Source organism: Bombyx mori, chromosome 26 (assembly GCF_030269925.1).
Source record: "Bombyx mori chromosome 26, ASM3026992v2".
In the NCBI taxonomy this organism is placed as follows: Eukaryota; Metazoa; Arthropoda; class Insecta; order Lepidoptera; family Bombycidae; genus Bombyx; species Bombyx mori.
The window spans coordinates 10,886,994-10,913,270 of NC_085132.1; the positions used below are offsets into that span (position 1 = coordinate 10,886,994).

General features: G+C 38.0%; 1 protein-coding gene and 1 long non-coding RNA gene across 3 annotated transcripts; one reads left to right on the top strand and one right to left on the bottom strand.

Annotated features, from left to right (window-relative positions):
- The first annotated feature begins 974 nt into the window (after positions 1-974).
- Positions 975-23,859, top strand: LOC101740364 (uncharacterized). 2 transcript variants are annotated; one of them, XM_004926052.4, is made up of 5 exons: positions 975-1,127; positions 9,501-9,655; positions 12,435-12,634; positions 14,200-14,411; positions 23,341-23,859. In XM_004926052.4, exons 1-5 carry the CDS (start codon positions 1,059-1,061, stop codon positions 23,359-23,361), a joined length of 657 nt encoding a protein of 218 aa, XP_004926109.1. In that variant the 5' UTR covers positions 975-1,058; the 3' UTR covers positions 23,362-23,859. The 2 variants fall into 2 exon arrangements, with proteins under 2 accessions (XP_004926109.1, XP_062532355.1); XM_062676371.1 differs by lacking the exon at positions 23,341-23,859 and adding an exon at positions 15,641-15,714 and having other exon boundaries at positions 985-1,127.
- On the bottom strand, positions 17,686-23,445 carry LOC110385175 (uncharacterized). Its single transcript, XR_002430492.3, has 3 exons — positions 23,030-23,445; positions 22,704-22,946; positions 17,686-18,099 (listed from the first exon to the last, which is right to left on the bottom strand). It is a non-coding gene; the product is annotated as an uncharacterized LOC110385175 (long non-coding RNA).
- Positions 23,860-26,277: the final 2,418 nt, after the last annotated feature.

Below are 26,277 nucleotides of genomic sequence, written 5' to 3' on the forward strand. Positions count from 1 at the left end.
GACTTTAAAGTTTGATAGTACGGGAAGTAATGACCTCTGAAAGGGTCTAAGTGACTGGTGGTAGGACCTCTTGTGAGTCCGCGTGGGTAGGTACCACCGCCCTGCCTATTTCTGCCGTGAAGCAGTAATTAATGCGTTTCGGTTTGAAGGGTGGGGTAGCCGTTGTAACTATACTGAGACCTTAGAACTTATATCTCAAGGTGGGTGGCGCATTTACGTTGTAGATGTCTATGGGCTCCAGTAACCACTTAACACCAGGTGGGCTGTGAGCTCGTACACTCATCTAAGCAATAAAAAAAAAGTGATTCGAGGTGAGTTGGAGGAACTTTAGAACGGTTACGAGAAGTATGATGATAAAAAGAAAAAGATAGTAGTAGCATAGCATCCCAAGCTCCTCAGAGTATGAAACTTACGATAGAGTATAAAGAGACTCAAATTCGCACCCTTACACGGCTCAAAATAGCTAGAAACAGGAATTCCCGGCCATTGGAATGTCTTGTCTATCAAGGGAATTCCTTGGAAGAAGCTAGCTGTTTAAGAGTTTCGGTCAACTGACCGCAGGACCCCAAGCGTGGTAAATTAGGACTTGTGCTTTGTAAAGAAGCCTCTTTTTTGGGCCAACATATTTCTTTTGTGCCGTGAATCAGTCAATCGTGTTCTAATTAAAAAGGTGGAACAAAAAATATATCATAATATGAAATAATGTAAAATACCAAAATTATGAATACCAGAGCAAAATTTCTGATCATAAAAATCGCCCATTTTTCAGATTCTGAGTCGCCCACGATTCAAAGAAAGTACAATAAAATTTTCAACATTAGTTTTACTAATTTTCTCTTAACGTTTTGGTCAATATAAATCGGTTGAATTTGCTAATTTATTTAACCTTTTTTTTCTCTGCAGACACATTAATATGTAACTCCCCACTCGATCCACAAATGCATTGTCTTTTAAAATCGTGCAGCACCACTCACGCTTGTATTTGCTTCGCAACACTAGTCTGCATTTTCATAAATCAGTCTCCCTGGTGTTCTACTTGTTCACTGATCGAAAATAAAATGAAAACCGTGGTATTTCTGTCAATATGGCTCATTGGGATCGTCCATTGCAGTGACCACAGTAATGAGGTGAGTTCTTAATTCAAAAATGAGTTTGTGAGTTCGGCACCCTTCATTGCAGTGAGTTGAGTTTTTAATACAAAAATAATTTTGTGGTTTTGGCGTCGTCAATTAAAATGACATCAGTAATGAGGTGAGTTCTTCATTTAAAAATGGGCTATAGTATTCATGAGTCATTTATCTGATCGATTTGAAATTTGGCGATTGCTGAAACTTTAGGATATGCATTTATTCCATACCTTATGTATCACTAATATAACCTAATTATGGGGTGTACTATTTAAATTCGCGGCAAATACCTGAGCTTCAAGTTAAGTAAAGATAATGATCGGAATTTAAGATTAATTACTTCCGAAATCATATTGGCCAGAGGTGCTGCTGATTGCCCGGTGCGTTAAGAGATTGATCCATACAACCGCGTCCTATTTTTTCTTAACACGGTTTCATGAATGATGGCCTGCCAATTTTTACCAATTTACAGAAATGATTGGGCATGTTGTATGTTCCTAGGTGGAGCAGTTGTTGTGTGAACAACATAATTTGTGATTAGACTTAAATTGTTTTACAAGATAGAGATTTAACAATTAAATCTTTCGGCATCACACGAATAAAGTGATCCCACTTAACTACTGCACATTACTGTTAGCAAAAACGTGCTTTAAGACGAATCAGTGATTATCTAGGTCTGTTTAGCTATTTCGTAGTTCTTAGATAAAAAAAATGTTATTGCTTAGATGGGTGGTCGAGCTCACAGCCCATCTGGTGTTTAGTGGTTACTGGAGCCCATAGACATCCACAACGTAAATGCGCCACCCACCTTGAGATACAAGTTCTAAGGTCTCAAGTATAGTAACGACAGCTGCCCCACCCTTCAAGCCGAAACGCATTACTGCTTCACGGCAGAAATAGGCAGGGTGGTGGTACCCACCCGCGCGGACTCACAAGAGGTCCTACCACCAGTAAAAATAATTAAAATAAATAAAATAAAAAAATTAGTAAAAATAATTATTTCAGAATATTCGAGTCGAGGCACTTATATTTCTTAAGCAATTCATTATTTATTTCCTAGATTGCGAAGAAGCTAGCGTCCATCTGATTAAAGTGTGTAATGGGGGTTATGGGGCTCATTAAAAATCAAAACGTGAATACTTCCACTGATCTTGGGGCTTAAGTCTTAGTTATATTGTGTAAGGAATACCCCATCCTTCTAACTGCAATGCATGACAGCTTCGCGTTAGAAACAGGCCGGATGGTTGTTGAATTTGTCATGGCCTAAAGGACGCCACCTCCTGGCGATGCTGATACGTCCTTAGTATCTTATCTCCTTATACGTCTCTATTATCGAGCTCTTTAGTGAAAAATATAATGGAATTGACCCTTTTAACCTTCCATTCAATTGTTTGAATATTAATCATTATAAAGCTTTCGTTGAAAGAGATTGAAATTTAATAACTTATCGGCAAGTTCGGTTGAGGGTCTTTTAAAGCCTTTATCAAAGCTGTCTTTTATTATAAAAATCAAATTGATTGGAGCGAGATCTTATAGGAATTTGGAGGGTTTTTAATGCGGTCAAGTTTCATTTGAACCATGTTTGGCCGGTGCCTTGTTGAGTGGAAAATTAAACGTTATATGTTGACCCATGCGACTATTCTGAGGTCCGAATCTCGTAGGAGATATAGAAATTTTATTAATTAAAAAGCGAATAAGATCATCTATGAAAATTGTACTTTAAAAAATTATAAATACACGTGATTGCTAATTGCGTAGTCGATTGAATGAATCCGAGCCAAGCCGGGTGGGTAGCAAATTTATAAACACAATTTAGTTTGACGTCACTTCTCAAAGGGGCTGGTAATGAGCATCTTTAGTCCTCGATACCCAATTGACAACTGATCGTGAACTAATCTAGCCGCAAAACAGTGAAAGCAGTATTATTAGAAAACATCCTTGCGATAGGACGTCTTGTGAGTCCGCAGGGGTCGATATCACCGCCCTGCCTATTTCTGCCGTGAAGAAGTAATGCGTTTCGGTTTGAATGGGCGGGGCAGCTATTGTACTGTTACAACTGAGACCTTAGAACTTAGCTCCCGAAGCAAGTGTCGGCATATACGTTGTAGCTGTATATGGGCTCCGGTGACCACTTGACACCAGGTGAGCCGTGAGCTCGTCCACCAACCAAAGCTATAAAAAAAACATAAACGTATTAAAACAGTGTATGTGCAGTCCATATATGTAAACAACACTACCTATCTTAAAACTTGTGCTCGTACTCAAATGTATGGAATAGCTGACCTACTATCAAAATTGGGACGAACGCTTTGCGGCAGAGATAGTCGGCGTACTTTTATAAGTGGGGACTCACAATAGGCCCAAATATTAGTAAAAGGGATTACCGTCTAAATTAGAACTCATTTGTTCAAGCACCATATTATACGGCTTGGTTATTTCAACGCCTCATTACCCCTTCGATATAATTAGGGACGTACGGACCTTTGGTTCGACCATCAGACAGGTCAGGCAATAAGTTTCTCGCCGGGTCTTCTCAGCGGGTCGCGATTTCTATCTGATACTAGATTCATTCGCGAAGCAAGCTGCTCTTGAGTTTTTAGGGCAGCCGTTAGCAAATCCCATGCCTCCTGGCTTACCCTTTGCTCGCCCACCTGTCCTTGTGAAACTGAAAAGCCATCGCGCTACCAGTAATCTTTATAAAAAAACATGAATACTTGACTCACTACAGTTTGAAGTCCTTTATTAATGATACAACTTTGGTATAAGTCGATCGCATTAGTTATTTTAAACTTAACACGTTAATTGCGATTCGGTTACATCGGCTTGATTAATTACAATTGATTGATTGACTTAAATCATCGTATTTTGTTCGGTGCTTGCATATTTATATTTTTTAAACTAACCACAAATCTAAAGTATCTCAGTATAAAATAATGTTTGCCGTCACAAAATCATAGTTATGTTTCATTATGATAATTTTTTTTTGGTATTTCTAATAACGTATTGAAATAAGGTCATTTTTACATTCATATGACCGCATAACAAACAGAGAGAAAGCACTACATATCATAATACGTGTTGTGAGATTCTATTAACAAGAACATAATATAACTTAAGAAATCTTCATAAGTAATAGTTGAATATTTATTTTGCTAGTGTTAGCTTTAGTTACGTAAACAAGAAGATTCGTTATAGTATTCCGTAATTTATTTTAATTAATCTATATAATTACCTATATAAAAATGAATTACTGTTCATTAGTCTCGCTAAAATTCGAGATCGGCCGGACCGATTTGGCTAATTTTGAAGTTCAGAGAAGGTTTGAAAGGTAGATAAATATGAAAATGCTCGGAATGAAATAAAAATTACAATTTTGTTTTTCCTTTCATGTGTCCCCCATCGGACGATGCCTTTTGTCTGTTTTAAGTTTATTTTATACAAAAGTTTAGGTCTTTTATATATCGATTGAGGCACTACGAAGTCTACCGGGTCAGCTAGTAATATATAAAAATAAAATTGCAATAATGAAAAATGTGTACATATGTACATAATATTATTAAGTAACAAAAAAATATACATCTAAGCTTACATAGTTTTAAGTGAAAATTTATAATTATTGTTTGTAACATGTCCAACAAATCATCGGAACAGATCGCCTGTGTGTAGTTTAGCCGCATCGACTGTGACTCGCGCATGAATGCATCGCTACTGCACTGACAGTTAGTTACGGCAATTAACGGCTTCACATTTCGCCAGTAATTAATGGTGTGCATACATGCTTTCTTTTATGAATTAAAGAGCTTATTATAAACTAGCGACCCGCCCTCGCTTCGCTTAGGGAACTGTAATTTATTATTGATAACAGTATTTCCTGGGAAGTGGATGTCCTGAGAAGAAATGTCTGAACATAGCTAGTCATTATCGCCTTTAGACATGAATACCTGTGCTGTTAGTATAAGAAGAAGGACGGTTCATCATCTTGTGACATCTATGAGCTATGAATCGATTTGCACCATTTCTCCAAAACCACTCGTACCCATTTATATTATACTGGCGATCCGCCCTCGCTTCGCTTAGGAAACTGTAATTTATTATTGATTTCTCCACTATTTAATGGATGTTATTATACATATAAACCTTCCTCTTCAATCACTCTATCTATTAAAAAAACCGCAACAAAATCCGTTGCGTAGTTTTAAAGATTTAAGCATACAAAGGGACAGACAGATATAGGGACAGAGAAAGCGACTTTGTTTTATACTATGTAGTGATTTTCAGACGAAATTAAAATCAAGTTGTTTCTTCCCGAAATATGCACTATGGTGGTACCTACCAATGCGGGCATAGAATACGCGCTACCACATTGCGTTTTGTGAAGTGAAACTTCTTTAGGCGCGTTGAGAGTAAAATTTAACTTGCGACAGATTCGTTACAGATAAAGACAAAAGATACAATTTAGGACGAGTGAGAGTGAGAAAATAGACAGCGTCTCGCGAACCACTCGACCTTGGAGAGAGGGAGAGAGCGAGTTAGGACTTTTCTCTTATACACGTTCTGTTTACGGGCTTCAACCACTAGGTAGCTTGTTATTAGTTTCTCATCGCTCCTGTAGACAGTAACATAATATTAACTATCTTGTATTTTATGTTTAATGAAGAATTAAAAAATATATTTTATTATTTCTATATACAATTTAAAATATATATAATATAGATGGTGCGATGACCTCCGCACGGTGGCTGGCAAGAAGTGGATGAGGAGAGCCGCAGACCGGGCTCAGTGGTGTAGATTGGGAGAGGCCTATGTCCAGCAGTGGACGACTGTGGGCTGTTGATGATGATGATAATATAAATGGTGAAGACGCCATTTCTTTTATACACAGCATTCCATATTACAACAGGAATTTGATTTAAGGAAGAAAAATGAACAATAATGAAATAATGAAAACAACATTACCTCACACCGCAAAAGAAGTTTAACTTCTCACATGTGCACCAAGTTGCACGCGCACCCTTTTTTTTTTAAAACCGCAGACTATACTTTCGTCGTGCAATTTGTGTGAAAGACAGTGCAAATTAGGTCCTTTAAAAAAAAATTGGTATCTGTCTGCGTGATTCGAACACCGGCACAACCGCATTGCTCGATAAGAGTGCACGGGCATCTTATCCTTTAGGCCACAACGACTTCAACTCCATTAGAATAGTTAATTTATTTTCTAAACGATATCCGTAACTTCAGCTTGACTATATTTAGCTAAGAAGCTCATTTCTGCATAAGGTAATCTTGTGTTTTATTTATAACTAGCTGACCCGGCAGACTTCGTAGTGCCTCAATCGATAAATAAAAGACACAAAGAAAAGGAATCCGTCCGACGGGAGACACGTCAAAGGGAAAATAAAATTGTTATTTTTATTTAAATCCAAGCATTTTCATATTTATCTAAACCTTTTAAACCTTCCCTGGACTACCACAAATAATTCAAGACCAAAATTAGCCAAATCGGTCCAGCCGTTTTCGAGTTTTAGCGAGACTAGCGAACAGCAATTCTTTTTTATATATATAGATGACTTATATTAATTATAATAATATAATATTAATTATTAAACAATACGAGTATACACATGCTATTCTTTCATCTTTCCCAATTATATTTTGTTAATCTTAACAGATATATCAAAATGAAACCGACGTAATAATGTCTTAATTTGATTTCGTGGTCGAAAATTAACGGCAAACTTTAGAGGTGTTAATTCAAGCCATTCATAGTAACGGTCCAACTGATTGTGAGTTAAGATCATTATCGACTAACTTAAGCTATTAAGTAAAGGCTTCTAGGGTGTTAGCATTAATTCACGCTGCTGCTTAAAAGCGATGCGACACAATCAGTATCTTGTAAAGTGCTTAGTCTGGTCTTTCAGTTCGCTCGTTTACTCTTTGAGAGATTATAATTAGTCAAGATTTTTTGGTTGGTTCTACCTATTTTAGTAACCTCGAGGGGCTATTCTAGATTCACCGAACTAGTAGGAGAGCAGTTCAAATTCAAAATCATTTATTGCAACTTAGATGTCAGTATGACACACTTGTTCAATGTCAAAATACAAATAACAATGTTAACTCTACCACCGGTTCCAAAAAAACCCACAGTCCTGAGAAGAACCGGCGAAACAAACACAGCGGGCTTTTTGTTTTTTCTCAAATACTTTTTTTTTTAAATAAATAAAAATATTTACAATAAAAGAAAAAACAAGTCAAAAAATACAATTAAAAAAATAATAATAATAATGAAAAATGAAAAGGCCAGGAGCGAGTTGCTTCGCAAAATCTACCACCGGTTCGGAAACGCGACCCACTGGGAAGATTCCGCGAGAACTCAGTGGGCTATATATATCTGTGGGTTAAAAATATATACATTAGCGGGTCCATAATCCTATCATCACCAATCGACGAAGACTCATCTTAAAAGCATAAGATACAATAGAACAACTTATTCTTTTCGAACTTATTCTTTTAGTTCGAAACGCTTTCCCCACAAATATATATTAAATGGAAAAAGCTTAATCGTGTTCGCGTTTATTTATACCATAAAGCGTTCAAAAACACGAGGGGTCGTTCCGACTATAAGTGCTACCTAGATTATTTGGGGTCAGGAATTATGTACAGTTGGTCGCTGAGAAATGGTAGCATTTCCGGCACGCCTTCCATTAGGGTCGGCGGTCATTTGTCGCTTTAAGAGCCAATGATGGCCTTCACCTCCTTTTACCTTCATCCGTCACTAGAGTAGAGCTTATGGTGATCGTAATGGCTAAAGATCAGTCAAGTAATTTTTTCAACGTATCAACCAAAATTGGAACAAACTTCACTGAGCCATGTTCCCCAAGTACTATGGTTTATTCTTCTTCAAATAGGTTTTGAAGAGAGTCCTTATCTTTGGGCGGTGGCTCTTCTTCTGCTTCATCGTTCCCTGAAAACTGAAGATCTCGACCACATGTGACTTTCCTTTCCTTTCTTTTAACACAGTGTTCGATCATGGGTGGCATAGACCGCATGGTATAGACTACCACCAACCACTTCCTTAACCAGACCTCACCATCTGGCTAGTGTTCTGAAATGAAATGAAATGTAATGAAATGCGTTTATTTCGGGCAACTTAAGCCCATAAAATTTCACATAACTACAACATAAATACAAAATACAGTAAAACTAAAATTACAATTTATCAAAATAACTAAAAACAGAAACAAACAAAAATGAAACCAAATCAAAATTATTAAAATTAAAATTGTCAACTACTAATATAAAATTAAAATTAATAAAGGAAGTAATACAATAAATAATGAAATAATGTTAACTGAGTAACCGCCACCATACCAGTCACTCTTTTAGATTAATGAGAGACAGGTGCTTATTACAACAATGTCTTATATAGGAGCAGTCCAGTCTGTTTGCAATCATGGCCAGGACCGTGTTGGAGCTGGCCCGTACTCTGCGTACCAAGGATGCGCACCGCTTGCGTATGGTTGCATGCATTCTGCCCACGACCTAATTCATGTCTGTCTCCCAGACTCGGACGATGTGTCCGAAAAAGTGGCACTGCTGTACCCCTAATATTTCTGACATCCATAAGCCTCTACTGCCCTGTTGATGCAATAGCTATCTTAGTTGGTGTGAGCTCGGCTACCCAAATTAAAGCAGTTCGAATCTGGTTTCCTATTATTTTGTGTGCGGAAAACCTAATCGACTTCATATTTACGACTATTTTCGCGTTAGAAAAATTTACTGCTTAATTTTATAGATTTTATGTAATTACATTGGTCCGTAGATTTATTGCAAGCTAATTTTTTTCGGCTTAATTAAGCTAATTATTGGGAAGCTTTTGTAAATAACATTGCGTTAATGGCCTTTCAAAAATATCGCATACTTGCTTTTGTAACATCACCTAAACGTATAGACTACATTTTCAGGAAAAAAAAATGTTAATTGCCGAATAATTTAGCCAAACGTATGTGAGGTTTTCGTATATATTTAATAGCTAATTATTAACAAATTCAACAGTATAATATGTCTGACGAAAACCTTAGGAATCTTAAGTTTTTTTTATCTCTGTTAAAAACTAGTGAAACGTAACTTGCGCGATAGCTAAGGGAGGATATAAGCTATTTTTGGGCATTGGCTTGGTTCTGCCCCTGGTTTTGCTGAAGTCCATGGACGACAGTAACCAAACACCATCAGGTGGGCCGTATGCTCATCTGCCTGCAACGGCAATACAAAAAAAAAAACATAGGCTCTATGGGTGGCAAATAAATATACAGCCATAAAATTCTTTGGTTATATTGGTCTTTGGGTAATAAACTTTGGTTAACAATTCTTTTCCAGCCCTCCGAAGAGACCATCAAGCGGGGGTTGAGTGCCAAGTGCGCTGCCCGAGATACATCCTCATGCATCGTCCACGAGCTGGTCGGATACGTCGATAGGATGCTGAAAACTGCCGCAGTCCAGATCAGTGACGACGTCTTGATTGTCGATGAGAGGTATGATGACCAATTATCCAACTGTCATACGTATTGTTGATGGGTGGATAGGTAAATTCACAGCCCATCTGGAATCTAATACTTTATTGTCTTATTAGCCGAGTAATTAAGGATAATCATAGACCATCAGAGCCTTTATAAGGTTTCTCGTATAACATATAATTTAATAATCTAAAATAATAAAATCATTTATTGTCTTTCACACAGAAAAAAACAATAGAAAACTAATAAGAGAAAGTCAAAAGAAATAGTCTATTCCCAGTCCAAGCAAAGTTAGACGATGAAAATTACAATGTTCTTAAAACCAAAATATAAACCAGCTAATGATGGCCAATTCCAAATCAATGCTATCTTATTGAAATAGGTTTGTTACAAACCACCAAACTAAATTCAGCGGAATAGTGATATCACGGACCTATTTTACAATATAACCGAATTCTCAAAGGCTATACCGAAACATATTTCCCAAATAAAATTCACATTTCACAAATTTTGTAAGCGCATCAGAGGATGCCTGGATGACCCGATGCAGATTGAACAGAATATTCTGCATGCTGTGTACCTGTAGCTGTTTGTGGATTTGTTTCGGTTAATACGCAGAAATGCAGTGAAACATTTCATAAAATTTATGGCTATTTAGTTCTGTTAAAAGTTTGGACTGATAGCTACGACTAATGAGGCTATTACTGCTGTGAAGGAGCTACGCCTTTCTAGGGAGGCTTTTACATTATTATTGCCAATATAAGTACGGGTGGTAGGACCTCTTGTGAGTCCGCGCGGGTCGGTACCACCGCCCCGCCTATTTATGTTGTAAGCAATAATGCATTTCGGTTTAAAGGGTGGGGCAGCCGTTGTAACTATATTGAGACCTTAGAACTCATGTCTCAAGGTGAATGACGGCATTTACGTTGTAGATGTCCATAGGCTTCGGTAACCATGAGCACTAGGTGGGCTGTGAGCTCGTCCACACATCTAAGCAATGATAAAAAAAACATAAATTAATGGCTCAACTGATGGTGAGTGGTTATCGTCGCTCATATCGAATATCAGCAATGTCAGAAACGAACTCCGCTGCGGTGACGGGTGAAGAGATAGTAAAAGGCGCTTTCTTGCTGGAAAAAACTGGCAATAACAATGACAAACGTCCTTTTTATATGTATATTTTAGATAATAATTCCATTACGGTTCCTGCGGCTGCATTTACGTATTCACGTCGTTTGGATGCTAATTCAATTATTCGTGGTAAAGCGAGTACAATGTTCAAAATGCCGGCTGATTTTGATAAATCTGTGCTTTTTGTTAATATTTCTGAAGGTAGATGGATACCAGAGAATAATAAACATACTTATATAAATGTTTAAATATATATGTAGAATTGGGATCATGGCACATCAAATAAAACTATTCCACTGTTGCAATTTTATTGCTCTCTTCTAAAATCTTCTCTGTTATTATATTAAAAATTAGTGACATCTTTTTAAAGCCTTGCTCATTCAATCATCTACGCCATCTTCCCGATCTATTAACGGTGCTTTTAGGTACCTCAAGCACCGTTCTCGCCGAACCCTTCTTCGCAAGCGACGATAAACTGACCCATAGACACAGCCCACTGAGTTTCTCGCCGGATCTTCTCAGTGGGTCGCGTTTCCGATCCGGTGGTAGATTCTGCGAAGCATTGCTCTTGCTAGGACCAGTGTTAGCTATATCTCCTGTGGAACGGACCGTTAAGATGTGAGTGACAGAAAACGGTAAGAAAAGGAAAAAAAGGATGACAGAGAAAAGCAAGATGGCGTATTTTTTCCCATACCTATGCTAATAGCCTTGAGAGGCTATATCAGCGTTACCCTAGCGTGTAGGTGAGCTCTCAAACCAGAGGTATTGCTAGCACTGGCCCTAGCAAGAGCAGTGCTTCGCAGAATCTACCACCGGATTGGAAATCCGACCCACTAAGTAGATCCGGCGAGAAACTCAGTGGGTTTGTCTGATACTGAGTAGTAGCCGTGGCTCATGGATGCCAGTAAAGCCAGGAGCTCAATCAATTCGCTGCCCACCATTGCGTACCCTCCACAAACCTCATTTGAAGAGAGGAAACACAGAGAGGAACTCACATCGGTACGTGGCAGAAAATACCTCCAGAAGCACACTACTGGATTAACGCTGTGGTTCTATGTAGTATGGGTGAACACTACTCCAATGACGGGCAGTGCGATGGTAAAATTTATAGTTCAATGCATTTTTCCCTCTGAATTCCCTTTGGATGAAAACTAGAGAATGCCTCAATTATTAAGTCCGCCAATGTATACAATGCATGAAGTGTAAATAAATAAATGAGTAAATAAAAATGAGGTGATTGGATCATCTCAACCTATTCCCCAGAGCACTCTCCGTGCAATATACAATACAAATATAAATAGAACAAATAATGAAAGTCCTTTCGTAGACCCAAAGGTTTTAAACCATTCGTTAGAACGGAATTTTCAACAATCCTGTAAATATCGACGATCTTCTTTTGTATGAAGCCAAATGGAAGTAGATAGTATTTTAACTGTCGTTTATCCATCTATACAATAAAAAAAATACACCTTAGACATCCATTACTACACAAATCGTAACTCGAAACTTAATAACGCAACAAATATGAGGGCCACAAATAAAAAGGTGTAATTTGTGGTGGTGAGGCATAATGTAGTTGTATGACCATCATACCTATTCCTACCACGAAGCACACTGTGAGCAGAGCTTCGAATTCCTCTTTAAAAAAAGGACTATTACTTTCTAGTAATGGCGCAGCAGCGTCGTTGCCAGTGAAACCAGAATCCCTAGCCAGAGCCGGCTCGACTATCGAAGACCAAGCCCAACAACTTATCATGGATAAGCTATGGAACTTCGCGACCACCAGGTCTCTGAGGTACAGGCTACTGAACAACGCGGACCTGGTGATGTCTGGTAAAGAGAACAATGATGGAAACTTCGGTATTGGTAAGTCAAACAGTGCTTTTGAGTATATTTATCACTACATAGTATAAAACAAAGTCGCTTTCTCTGTCCCTATATCCCTGTGTATGCTCAAATCTTTAAAATTACGCAACGGATTTTGGTGCGGTTTTTTTTTTAATAGATAGAGTGATTGAAGAGGAAGGTTTATACGTGTAATAATATCCATTAAATAGTGGAGAAATCAATAATAAATTGCAGTTTCCTAAGCGAAGCGAGGGTGGATCGCCAGTATAATATAAATGGGTAGAAGTGGTTTTGGAGAAATGGTACAAATGGATTCATAGCTCATAGATGTCACAAGATGATGAACCGTCCTTCTGCTTATACTAACAACATAGGTATTCATGTCTAATGGCAATAATGACTAGGTATGTTTGAGACATTTCTTCTCAGGACTGTGACGCTGTTGGATCCGACATTAAATATACTTTGACATTATACAAGCGCAAATTGCATTCATGTTAAATTAAATTTTTTGATATCGAAACCAACTCATTTTGGATTAAATTTTCCTGTTTTGATTTGGTCTCTCGGGCTGCCCCATTGATAACCCATTAGATGTGCCAAGTGACGAACGGCCTTGCCCATTTTAATTGCTACCATCCAATTAATCAATCAATATAATTCTTAGCCTTACAATAATCACAATAAGACCTCTATACAAATTTAGTCGTCTCCACCTTTGCTGCAAGTCCTTAGCACTATAGATTCTAGTCACGTAATGACAACTAAAAATAACACGAGTATGCCAAACTAGTCCCTACCACCTCCAGAGAGAGAGCGCTTCTAATATCGCCGGGACTTCCACATAACATTTCCGTGATTTAATTCAATTTGATCATGATTTTGGCAAGCGTTTCCAAGAAGAAAATGATTAAACCAAATCCATGATGAAAACTGTTTTTATCATATTTACAGTTACCAAGCCTTGAATAATTCTATACCTTGTTATTACGTACACGGTAATTATATGTCACGTATCAAATTATAATTAGGGCACTTAGGGAAGGAATCTTAGTTAATTTCGGTTGTTCTCAGAGTGCTCTCAGTATGTGCGCTAATAGAATATTTAATTATATACATTAACAGGTCTTCGATAGATTATTGTTATTTTGAAATGCATTAACATCATCTTATGGTTTATGATAAATAGTATTAGGGCTTATTTTATTTATATTGAATTGGTACCTGTGTTATAAGATGCGAGATTACAAAAACTTCACCGCCAAACGACCATATTGAACTTCGGTTAAAAATAGAACCTGATCTCGTGAATCCCAATAAATTGAACTTCATGTGAAATATAGCACCAATTCTCTTTGGTGCTCTTAGAGCAAAATGGAAGAATCGGAACTTTAACAAATAATCTTAAGCTATTGCTTGCTTGCGGTCTGTTCTTATATTAAGTTCGAATTAAATTCATATTAAAAGCTGTAAAGTATTCAATAGCAAAAGCGGTAGATAGGATAGGGATTGTAGCCAAGATGTAATTCGCACATAAAAGCTTTCTTCTAAACGCAAATTTAATGTCGTATTTAAAATTTCAGGAGTATCTCTCAAAGCACCGAAAGCAATCGAAACAGGTCGCCGGCAAAACAAAATTGGACCCTTCATAGGTCTGGCAGCCATGAAGATTGGGGTCCTCGGCGCTTTGTTCTTTAAGGGGCTCACGCTTATGGTCGGGAAGGCTCTCCTTATATCCAAGATCGCTTTACTTTTGGCCACCGTTATTGGACTTAAGAAGCTATTCACTCATCAGGTGGGAATGCATGAATAAATTTAATTAGTTTTATACTTCTGAAGTCGTCGTGGCCTAAAGGATAAGATGACCGGGGCATTCGTATCTAACGATGCACCGGTGTTTGTATCCCACAGGCGGGTACCAATTTTTGTAATGAAATACGTACTACACAAATGTTCACGATTGGCTTCCACTGTGAAGGAATAACATCGTGTAATAAAAATCAAACCCGCAAAATTATAATTTGCGTAATTACTGGTGGTAGGATCTCGCGTGAGTCCGCACGGGTAAATACCATCACCCTGCCTGTTTCGGTTTGAATGGTGGGGCAGCCGCTGTAACTATACTTGAGACCTTAGAACTTATATCTCAGGGTGGGTGGTGCATTTACGTCACAGATGTCTATGGGCTAAGCAATAAAAAAAAATTCTGTTGCTTTAAAATTCGGAACATCTTTATTGACAGCAGATTTATTAATTAAAAAAAATTAGCACACATGCACCGACAGAATAGCGTCTTCAATAAATGTTCTTGACGCATTCGTTAGTAAATGCTTTGTAACATTCCATAATCCACGAAAATCACACTAGTGTCAATACAAATTTTAAACTTTTGTTCATTCGCATTAAGCTTAAAGCGGAAGAGACAAAACTCAGTCAGCCGCGTTGCGTTAGTCCATCTTTCTTCATTCATAAAATCTATTCACAAATGCAAACATTTAGAATCTGATACATTTAAAATCTCTTTAAGACTTTAGCCATTACTTAGTTAGTTCCGCACTGCTAGTTAATTACTCAAGCTGTTTCTTCCCAAATCAAATTCGTCTAATATATTTTATTAAAGTGAAACTTTTTATTACATCGTCTCAAACTTTTTCGTCTGTGTGTTGCATGTCGCGTGACGGTCGGTCGCGGAGTAGGGATAAAATGAAAGGCGCTCATCAGAGCAGCCAAGGCTAATATGGCGGCGCCTATAGTTCGCAGCAGCTGACCGTGTAGTGTATAGACTCATTTGTGCCAATGCTCCACGCTATTTTGTTTGTTTTTGTGTTTAATGTAAATGTTATTTGTCAGAGTTATATGTCTATAATGTGAAAAAAAGTTTCACTTTTAACCATGGTTTCATAAAACCACACAATCCTTTTTCATTTATCGTTAAGTTAAAATGGTTTAAAATAATACACTAACATTGTCAATGGTTTGGCGGTATTCTAACCTAATATATAACCCAAATTGTAAATATACCAGGGTGCTTCGGCGGGGTATGACAGGACTTTTGAAAACTTGCCTCTGTAATGGAATAGCTGCACGTATTCATAACAGGTATGATATTAATTGCTATATTTATTGCAGAACAAATCAGCCTACACCTTGACACAGCATGATACATATTTATTTTCTTTAATTATTAAATAACCTACTTCTTATTTTAAACAAAATGCATCGCTCTGAATTCTAAACTGTGGGTGTTTAGTGTAAAGCATACTTGTATTGGGTGTGATTTTGTAAATCAGTTTACCAAAATCACTTGCTATGACTATTGACACTTATATTCTGATTCTTCCGTCAAAGGGTAATAAGTGGGTGTCACCCAGTGGTAAGTACTTATCATCGATTCTAAACGTCAGCAACATGAATAACATAGACAGATCTCTTTGCATTTGTTGTTTGCATCTGTAGACTTCTTTCTCTTTTTGCATTTCAATGAGGAAATATTGGTTTTGCGGACCTCTTTGCTATTTTGATAGCTGATTTAGTTTTTATTCATGGCTTTTTGACGTTGTCTGTCTGTATTTCTTTCTGTTTACCTAATTTTCTGTTTTCATTAAAAAATAATCATTCTTCAACTTGTATTATCGTTTATCATTTACATAGATTAATTTGGTTTGTTCATTACATTGGTGATAGCCAAAAAACCGTAAGAGATGAAATTAGAGATGCCTATTCTAGACTTGTATATGGCTTTTCTGCTATAATCAATATTTCCGCATTTATTTCATCAAATCACCTCTCTAACTGAATTAAAAACCAATTAATAACTTTTAAAAAGACTTTTAAGAAAGAAGAAGAAAGAAGAAACTTGTTTGCATCAAAAAACACGAATTCTAATAAAATATACGGATATTTAGGGATTTTACGATAAAAGATTATCAAAATAAAGCCATCTTAATTTGAAGTGAAAATCAGGAATACAAAGCTTATGATTGACAACCACTAAAAGCGTATGCTATCATAGATTCATCAAAGCTATATTTCAATACAGTTATGTTATTTTCATCTTAATATATATAAATCTCGTGTCACAATGTTTGTCCTCAATGGACTCCTAAACCACTTAACCGATTATAATAAAATTCGCACACCATTTGCAGTTCGATCCAACTTGAGAGATAGGATAGTTTAAATCTCAAATTATAGTCGCAATTTTAATTTATTGCTAATTATTTGTCTGTTATTATTTGACAGTCACAATTATCTGTTAACTCCAAATGATTCTAACAGATGTCGATACCTTTCGACTGGGTTGAGTAAGTAATCAATAGATGGCGCATATATGGCAAAACAACGTTTGCCGGGTCAGCTAGTTGTCTTATATATAACAATAAATCTTCTGTCATCTCCGTTCAGGTATATTTCGTTTAAGTATTCTAAGTTTAAGTTTTTTATTTTTTTTTATTGCTTAGATGTGTGCACGAGCTCACAGCCCACCTGGTGTTAAGTGGTTGCTGAAGCCCATAGACATCTACAACGTAAATGCGGCACACACCTTGAGATATAAGTTCTAAGGTCTCAGTATAGTTACAACGGCTGCCCCACCCTTCAAACCGAAACGCATTAATGCTTCACAGCAGAAATAGGCGGGGCGGTGGTACCTACCCGCGCGGACTCACAAGAGGTCCTACCACCAGTAATAATTAAGTGAAATAATACTAACATATGCACTGGATTGAAGTACCTACCGATGTTCTAAAACAATTTCTGCAACATTTACCCTTATACGCAAATTTGGTGACCGCATTCACGTTTAGATCTGTGTGCAGTAGACGCTTAATAATACGTAAGTTATGAGCTCTTCAAATAGTTTTCCAACAAATAAAATGTGTACCTCGTAACCCTAAATAATTTACACTTAAAGGCTTTAAACTTCACAACCTTCATCCCAAAAACCATTTGAACAAATTTGTGCAATCTGTATTATTATATTAACACGTGAAGCAAAAACTTTGTACCCCTTTTTACGAAAATTGCGCACGAGTATGATATTTCCCAAACTTATAAAGAATATAGAGAAGGAGTGCAGAATGTTAATATTTTCTGTAATTATAAAAAATACATTAAATCAATAAAAAAACATTACACACACTACCATATTGTATTTGACACACATACACAAATTTAGACACTTTTGTTTATTATTAAAGTCTTTGGTCTAATTATGAATAGTGAATAGTGAATTATGAATACTATATGAAATTAATAAAAATGGTCTTTGACAATAGAACTTTAATAATGTTCAAACTTAGAATTTCAATTAATTATAGTGGAATTCCGACTACTAAGGGACCACTAGTTAACTTAAATTCACAATATATGATGAGATAAAATCTAAAGCCATAAAGACTAGTAACAATATATCTTCTGTTTTCAACTGGACAGCACTCCTTACACAGCCTTCGTGAGTTTCGATAAAAGCCCCGTCTTTTTCACTGAAAACGGTGAGATACACAAATTAAGACTGAACGGAGTATTGAATGTAAAGATTGACGGATTGCCTTGCGGAGAATCCATTAGCTAGATATGCTATGGGGGTTTTCAGTTTGATAGACTGTTCCGTAAGAGATTGTGTTTTTCTTTTGTGAATTTGTTATACCGGAATTTGTAATGTTATCGTTAACATTTAGAAGCAATTGTAAAGAATTGTGAAATATCAGGTCAGTGTAATGAACAATTCGTGTTAGGTGTATCAAATGATTAGACACTGGCGGAGTTTTAATTCTGTACCAGGTTCCATGCTTTCTGAAATTAATTCGTATTTAACACTTGTTAGAAATTACTTCTACTGTTAAGATCATCATCATTTTATTTTGGCCCTTCTCAGAGTCACCTGGGGTCGGCGCAACATGTTTTCTCCTTCCATACTCTTCTATCATATACCATTTTTTCGCTCACTCCCCTCTTACACATATCGTCTTTCACGGAATCCATCCATTTCTTCTTAGGTCTCTCATCCTCTACTGTTAAGCTCAAAGCCATAGAATTTAGTAATTTGCGTCATATTGCTGCATTAAATTTGGTAAGATCTGTACTATTGTACAAAATTACGAACCTACGTAGTCTAGATACAAATATCCTGTCTAGTTTTGTCAATAAGTTGTCATGCGTTAAAATTAAGACATTCCCTAATGTACAGCTAAAACTTCGCTCGCATTTGCCAAGGTAGATGATATTCAACGGGGATAAAGTTTTGAGCTCTTGTATTATTATTCTTTTTTTTAAGTTCAAATTCCGGAAGCTAAGCTAAAAGTAACATTGAAGGAAATAACAGCTTTAGAATACAAAAGAAAATGAATCAGTGTAATTGAATGCAGACGGCAATATATTTTTTTCAAATAATTCAATAAATTGGAACCTTAAAATTATCGCCATTGTTATTCAAAATAATATTTCGTAACAGAACCACGTTTTGAGAGCATATTTCCGATGAATAAAGCTGAAAAAAGAATAATCAATTGTACGTTCGTTATGATTCTGGTGCTTTACGACGGAGTTAAACTGAAAAGCGTTATGAAATTGCAAACTGAATGTGAGGAGTGAGATCTTTCGAAGCTGCTTATGAGTCACATGGGACAGCGCTGCGCAAAGTGTGATGCCATGTCGTGAAATCTGATTGTATAAATCAGTGATTCTCAACCTTTAGTTTTTCGCAGCACACTTTTAACGATATCAAAATTTTACGACACACAGAGGTGTCTGACCGCGTGCTTCAGCAGTATTTTTTTGCGGAGGTGGTGGTCCTTGGAAACTTTAACACTCAAGATGTAAAGTGATTGCGTTCTAGAAGCATTAGCCTTCAGCCTTGGCCTACAGCCTCTCCCAGCTGGTGACACAGCCCTACCCTGTTCCAGATATTGAAAGATACGAGCTTTCTTTGTTGAACGTTCTGTGTGCTTATTGCGAGTTTCTTGACGTTCTCGATAGCGTAAAAGTTAAGCCAATTTTGTATGCAGTTGGAACAGCGCCCCTAGCGGCAAACGTACGCAAACGATCCCATTCCATACAAATATGAGCTAACTTTTACGCTATCGAGAACGTTAAAAAACTCGCACTAAGCATACTGTTGACCACTCACCCAGCTGAATATAGTGTGGAGGTGGACGGTCCACTTGGATCGTCTGATTACTGACTTATCCGTGCTGCCATAACGCTCTCTCGCAACGAACCATAACTAGATGCCAAAGAGTTGGGCGGTATTTTTTGCTGCTTTTCCTTTGATCATCCTGATGTGTGCGCGGATGGACATAAAGACATGGTGTTTCAGGGGATGCGTTTATCCCTTCCTTCTTCTAAAGCTCCCATTGTGGATCGCTACATCTAAACGTACGTAAATTGAGTGGATCAGATCGCATCTTCGCAGTGGTTTTGTCAAACATGCGCCTCTTAGTTAACACCTCTCTTGTACCACTAACAAGGTTCCGTCTTCTATGAAAAAAGACCACCTACTTTATCCCCAAGAAGAGTAACTGGGCTTCTTGCTTTAATTTGCTTGGCTTCCAAGTTGATTGAGCGAATAAGCGTATTTATATACGCAACTCCTGAAGCATCTTGAGGTTCGCCAGCTGATCAGTAAAAATTCCGTTGCGGTCGCCCACCTGGCGACCTTCTTGTATACCTTACACACCGTTGAGCGAAGCCTTGGGTACCAAGGACGAAGCTTAAGCTGTGATTTTTGATCTTAAAGGCCTTCGACAGCGTCTGGCATTTAGGTCAAAGTTACCAGCCTACGGTATCCCCGAGAAACCCCGATCCTCGAGAAAGTCTGCAAGTAGATCGTTAGCTTTTTGAGTTACCGAAGCATCACAGTCGTCGTCGATGTTTGTTGCTCCGATAGCATAATCATCAACGTTGCACAAGATTGCGTGCTCTCCCCCACGCTTTATCGTATATATTGTTACTCGCTGAGGTTCGTGATAAGTAAAAAAATCTACCGAAGTGCAACTTAAAACTGTTGTATACAACACTAAGACCACTTCACAAACACTTTAAAATTCTCAATTCACTTCTTCCGCTTCGCTTCAGGTGATCAGCTCGCTGTCTCGCTTCGAGTAGCTCCGATTACTAACTGACTGCGTGCCATCTCTGCAAAGCTTTTGTAGTCGTTACGACATCCCTAGAATCGTCGAACTCATTCCTTACACGTCAAGTACCTTCGATGTGTGCTTCCGCTATCTGGCAATAGATGGCGTTGTACTTCTCGAGCGTTCTAGATGTTACTAGATATTTCGATACTCGTTCGGCTATTCGGCGATACATGGCGTTACGCTTAATGACGTAACAATATCATTGACATGCTATTTATTGGTGGCATGCATTGCTACTTTGATTTAAGACATGGATGACGGCACGAAGGACTTGCAATATTTTGGACATTAGGGTCTCTTTCAGAGCATGGTGCAGGAGAGACGATCAAAACTTGAGTCAGATGTAGAAAACTCTTTGGACTGGGTCTTCGGGTGCATTAAAGATTAATTACAATTCACTCCGCTTTAAACTTTACTCTAAGATTTCTAAAATTTAGCAGAACACAAAAGGGTACAGTTGAGCAGCAAAGTAGTTGAGAAACACTGATCTAGATTGCTCTACCGACACTACAGAACCAATTCCGCAGCGCAATGCACCACTTACAACGACCCAAGCCTTATGCATAATTTCAACTGATTTCAAAAGTCCTCGATCCTTTCACCTTTATTCTTGGTAATCTTGAACACTTCACTCCACAAAATAGTTTCACAACACTAACTAACATGTGTATATGACTGCAAATCCAAAGATCAAAGTTCAGTGTAATAAGTACCTAACTAGTTAGAGCGCACAGGAAATTTATTAAGATAAATTTCTCATTAGCTTACTGAAAGTCCCACACCTCTTTGGGCTTAATGTTTTAACTGTGCTATGATTTTACAACGATAATACTATGCTTTACTTAGACTGCTTCTACTGAGTACAGCACAGAATGTTTAGTTATGTTTATAGCTAAAGGTAGGACCTCTTGCGAGTCCGCACGTGTAGGTACCACCACCCCGCCTATTTCCGCCGTGAAGCAGTAATGCGTTTCGGTTCGAAGGGTGGGGTAGCCGTTGTAACTATACCTTAGAACTTATATCTCAAGGCGGGTGGCGAATTTACGTTGTAGATGTCTATGGGCTCCAGTAACCAATTAACACCAGGTGGGCTGTGAGCTCGTCCACCCATCTAAGCAATAAAAAAAAACTGCTTCTTAACACTCTATCCTTGTCTAACAAATATCGTGACTAATTAGCGTTAGGGCGTGACTTTTGTGTCATCGTGGCCCAAAGAATAAGTGTTCCCACGGGCCACACCAATTTTCCTAATGAAATACGAACTTAACAAATGTTCACGATTGACTTTCACGGTGAAAGAATAACATCGTGTAATAAAAATCAAACCCTAGAAAATTATAATCAGAATAACTCATGGTGAAAGTCTAATCCCCACGGGTAGGTTTTTGACGAACACACGATCTTGTATACATCTTTAACCAAACAAATTACAAAATGGATAATAGTATGAGATCAAATAAATCTAAGTTTTCAAGATAGTAATTATAAATATAAATAAATATAAATATTTACTAACAATCACACTACGTTAACTGGTCCCGTGATAAGTTCGTAAAGAACTTGTGTTACAGGTACCAGATAACGGAAATAAATGTAAGATTTTTATTATACAAATACATATATTTAAGACACATCCATAACCCTGGAAAAGACATTTATATTTTTCATACAAATACTTTCCCTTGCCCGCGACCCCCTTGTGTAGTGACCATGTCACTTACCACTACACCAGACGGCCGTTTATGGTTGAATTTCGATCACTTGGAAAGTATAGGTCTACCAGGATCTGATAGCAAAAAGGGAAAAAAGAAATTGACGCTAGCAATACTGGGAAAATTGGAGTAAAGCGTTTTGATACTTTTTTTTCTTATAGCGGCTGATTCTGTTTGTAATACATGCAAATAGAAAAATTTATGCAATGATCATGGATAGGTAATGTTTGAAAATCTTACTGTGGCGAACGTGGGGTTCGAAATTTAGATGAAAACTCCAATGACTCTGTTCATGAATTCATAAATTAATTATAGGCTATCAGAACTTGAAAATGGTTCCAAATACTGCACATCCATAAAAGTCTTCATCGGAAGAGGAAGACGAGGAAGACGCAGTATTTTTTCCACCTTTCTTCTTTTTATCGGGCGTGCTAAATACGCCTCTGTTAGATCTGCCTTCAGCAACAATTCGTCTTAAAACACCTGAAATAAACTAAAGTTTAGTATGCATAATATATGTGAAAATGCAATAAACCAAAGTATCAAGACGTGTCATTCCTACTAACCAGTCAACGCTTGCACATGGCTCAATATCGATTGTGTTTGTTCTGCACCTTGTTCATCAATTATTATTCTTTGATAAACATTGAAAATAATATTTCTTGCTTGCGATCGAAGAGGTTTCTTCGACATTTTCACCACTTTCTAAAGGAAATTTGAAGCCAAACCAAAAACAATTCCTCGAAATTACAATTTTGACAGATGACATTTTTTTTTTGTTGCCATATGAAAATCGCTATTTTTTTTACTTTTTTTTGCCATCAGATTCTAGTAGACCTATAATAACTGTTACATTAAAATTTAAATCCAATTTCAGACTATCGTCAAAAAGGATTAATCGTGACGGCGGACAGATGAATGAGGTTGCAGCTTCCACACGGATAACGTGAATCAGAGATCTATTACACGATTTTTGGAAATCAAGCCATATGTATGGTTTTGAACAAGAAATGTACTTGTACTTTCATTACGAAAGAAACACCGTCTAATCGTTTTTGTTAGTTTTTGAAGTGACATTGACGTTTGACGTTGTCAAATTTTGCAAGCTGTCAAATTCAAAAATGGAATAATGAGTGACAGAAATAGTGTAATAGCTCGATTGCCAGTGTAAAAAAAACATTAATTGTTAACTCGATTTCTGAGGTACCCACGAGCACTGTAAATAGCACTAATTTATTTATTTATTTAATAGCTAACAGTTAAATTATATTATGTATCGCTGCTCCGCATTTAAAGATACTAAGTATTAGTCTTAAAGTAATTGAATTAGCATAGTTAACGCATTGTTACAGCTGTGTACTAATGTTTTGTTGTTAATTAAATTGAATTATTATAACTAGTCTCGTTGATTATTAACCTAATAAATTATTAACCCTTGGCCTGATTAAGTCTGATTAAGCTTGTTGCGGGATCCAAAACACTTGGCTTTCCTTTGGATTACGTGAACCTAATCGTTCAGACTTTTAGCGTAGTAGCCTCTGTAGACCCTGACTGCACAGAAGAAGCTACAGTTGGAATGATGTATCCATAATTAAACTAAAAGGTATGAGCAATAAATCTAAATTCACATCATAATATCTTTACGTAAACCATAAAAGTAATTCTGGTACATGTTTGCTAATTCTCAAATATTTATCATTCTTCTCGCTGCTGTAATCATATATTGAGGTAAAAATACACGAAATGTCTCAAACAGCCCTCGGCTGCTTCCGGTAAGGGCTCGGATTGAAAATAAATCGAATTATTGATGCGGGTCGGACACCTTACAGCTTTATATTACTGAGTTCCTTGGGTAAAATGTGCGATATCTTGATCGCCTCGATATTTATGCGCCGCATCCCGACATGACTTCTTCTTCGTCGTTTTCTTCATTGCTGAAGGTCGTGTCCCTGAAACTTGACCGTTGCCCGTCTCGTGAGCTGTTACCATCTCGTCCGGTCCTCAGCTGCTCTCTTTCTCTTTTTCTTTGTCTCTTTCCTTCTTGATTGTGACGGGCAAAGTAGAAGGAAAGAGACCCCGACATGACAAGCGAAGCAAAAAAGTGCCACCTAGTGGATGCGAGCTGCTCATCATCAGCTTCGGTTGGTGTCCTTCGGCAGAGTCGAGGTATCAACGCTCGAGTGGAATAGAGACACATTCGTTGTCTGACGCTTTCTCAGTGGGTCGCGTTTCCGATCCGGAGGCAGATTCTGCGAAACACTGCTCTTGCTGGGGCCACTGCTAGCAACACCTCGTGGTTTGAGCCCCGCGACCTCATCTACACGTCAAGCCGAAGTTGAAATAGCCTCTCAAGGCTATCAGCATAGTAAGGGAAAAACAGTAGCCTGATTTAGGAAGAGTGAACACGTCTTGGAACTGTCATCGTTTCATGCTGCGCAATCTCTTTGCACGATTACTGACCACACGCCTACTATGTCGAGAAATAATGAAGATATCGGCACATTCTGCGACATATATTTTATGACTACTTTTGCACATTCGACGCTTGAAAGGCAAACGTGACTAAGCGACAATACGTGAACTTTACAGTAGACTAATTTAAAGTTGAAATTAATATAAAATATACCTGAGAAATACCTGAAAAAAATTATATTTTAACGAATCTAGCTGTAGGATTGAACTGATTTTAATAGACTTAGAAATATATATTTTTTGCGCATCGAGTATGGTTATTGCCTATCATTTAAGTACAAAGTAGTTATTGTCGCTTAGTCACGTTTGCCTTTCAAGCGTCGAATATTGTGGTGGTTACCACCGTACACCTTTTTTGCGATAAGCTCTTTTTTGAAAGGCTGCATACAATATAATTGAGAATTTATTTCATATGTTACGCAGCGGGATACTGGCTTTTTTTTCTCAGCCCACGGACGTCCACTGCTGGACATATGCCACTCCCAAGATTCGCCACAATAATCGGCATAGCGCAACCCACATCCAGTGATGCTGATTGGCATTCAAAAAAATGTCGACTGACCCATAATACTATTCGGATAAAGATAAAGTCACCCAAATACGATTTTAAAAGATCCAATTTGATTGATTCTCGGCTATGGAAGCAACACAGTCAGCCGGATTATGCAAGCTTAACTCGCTAGACAATCGTTTCTCAAAACACGCCCTTATATCTCAAGACATAATGGTCAAATTGTTTTTGTTGTTGTTTTTGGTATCTGAAATTTTAATACCTCACCTACCGGTTTTTACCGGTGGTAGGACCTCTTGTGAGTCCGCGCGGGTAGGTACTACCACCTTTTTTTTTTTTTTTTTTTTTAACGCTGGGGAATCCATTTACGGATACCCGGTCGAGGGGGGTAACGGACCGGGTTATGTCGGACTCCGGCGCCTCCTGAGAGGAAGAAGGGGAGAAGAGAAGAGCCGAGGTCCTTCACCTCCCCCAATTTCTCACAGGAGACTACGCCTTGAAAAAGGAAGCACTTGCCCCGCAGAACGACTACCGACTAAACCCCATCGAGCCCCACCACTCCGACTCCACGAAACCCACGGTACCGCACAGTGCGCGCCGAAGGCTCGCCGTCGCCGGTACCCATCCTGTTAATAGGACGGCACTCCATCCCCGGGAAAATCCCGCAGGACGTCGTCTCGGAGACACACCGTGAGCGGTGCACAGGAGCCACCTTGCGCCGCCTCACCACCGGACCAACAGCCGAGTACCGGGCACCCCCGCACCCGGCACCCGACAGCCCCTACGGGAGATGAACGGGAGCTTCGCGCCCGTGCCGCCCACTCCGCCTTC

Excerpts from the sequence above, each read along its gene's own strand:
- LOC101740364 (XM_062676371.1), top strand. The coding sequence starts at position 1,059 with ATGAAAACCGTGGTATTTCTGTCAATATGGCTCATTGGGATCGTCCAT. Across the intron at positions 12,635-14,199 it reads TGATGGAAACTTCGGTATTG|GAGTATCTCTCAAAGCACCG; the intron begins GTAAGTCAAACA and ends TTAAAATTTCAG. Across the intron at positions 14,412-15,640 it reads AGAAGCTATTCACTCATCAG|GGTGCTTCGGCGGGGTATGA; the intron begins GTGGGAATGCAT and ends TAAATATACCAG.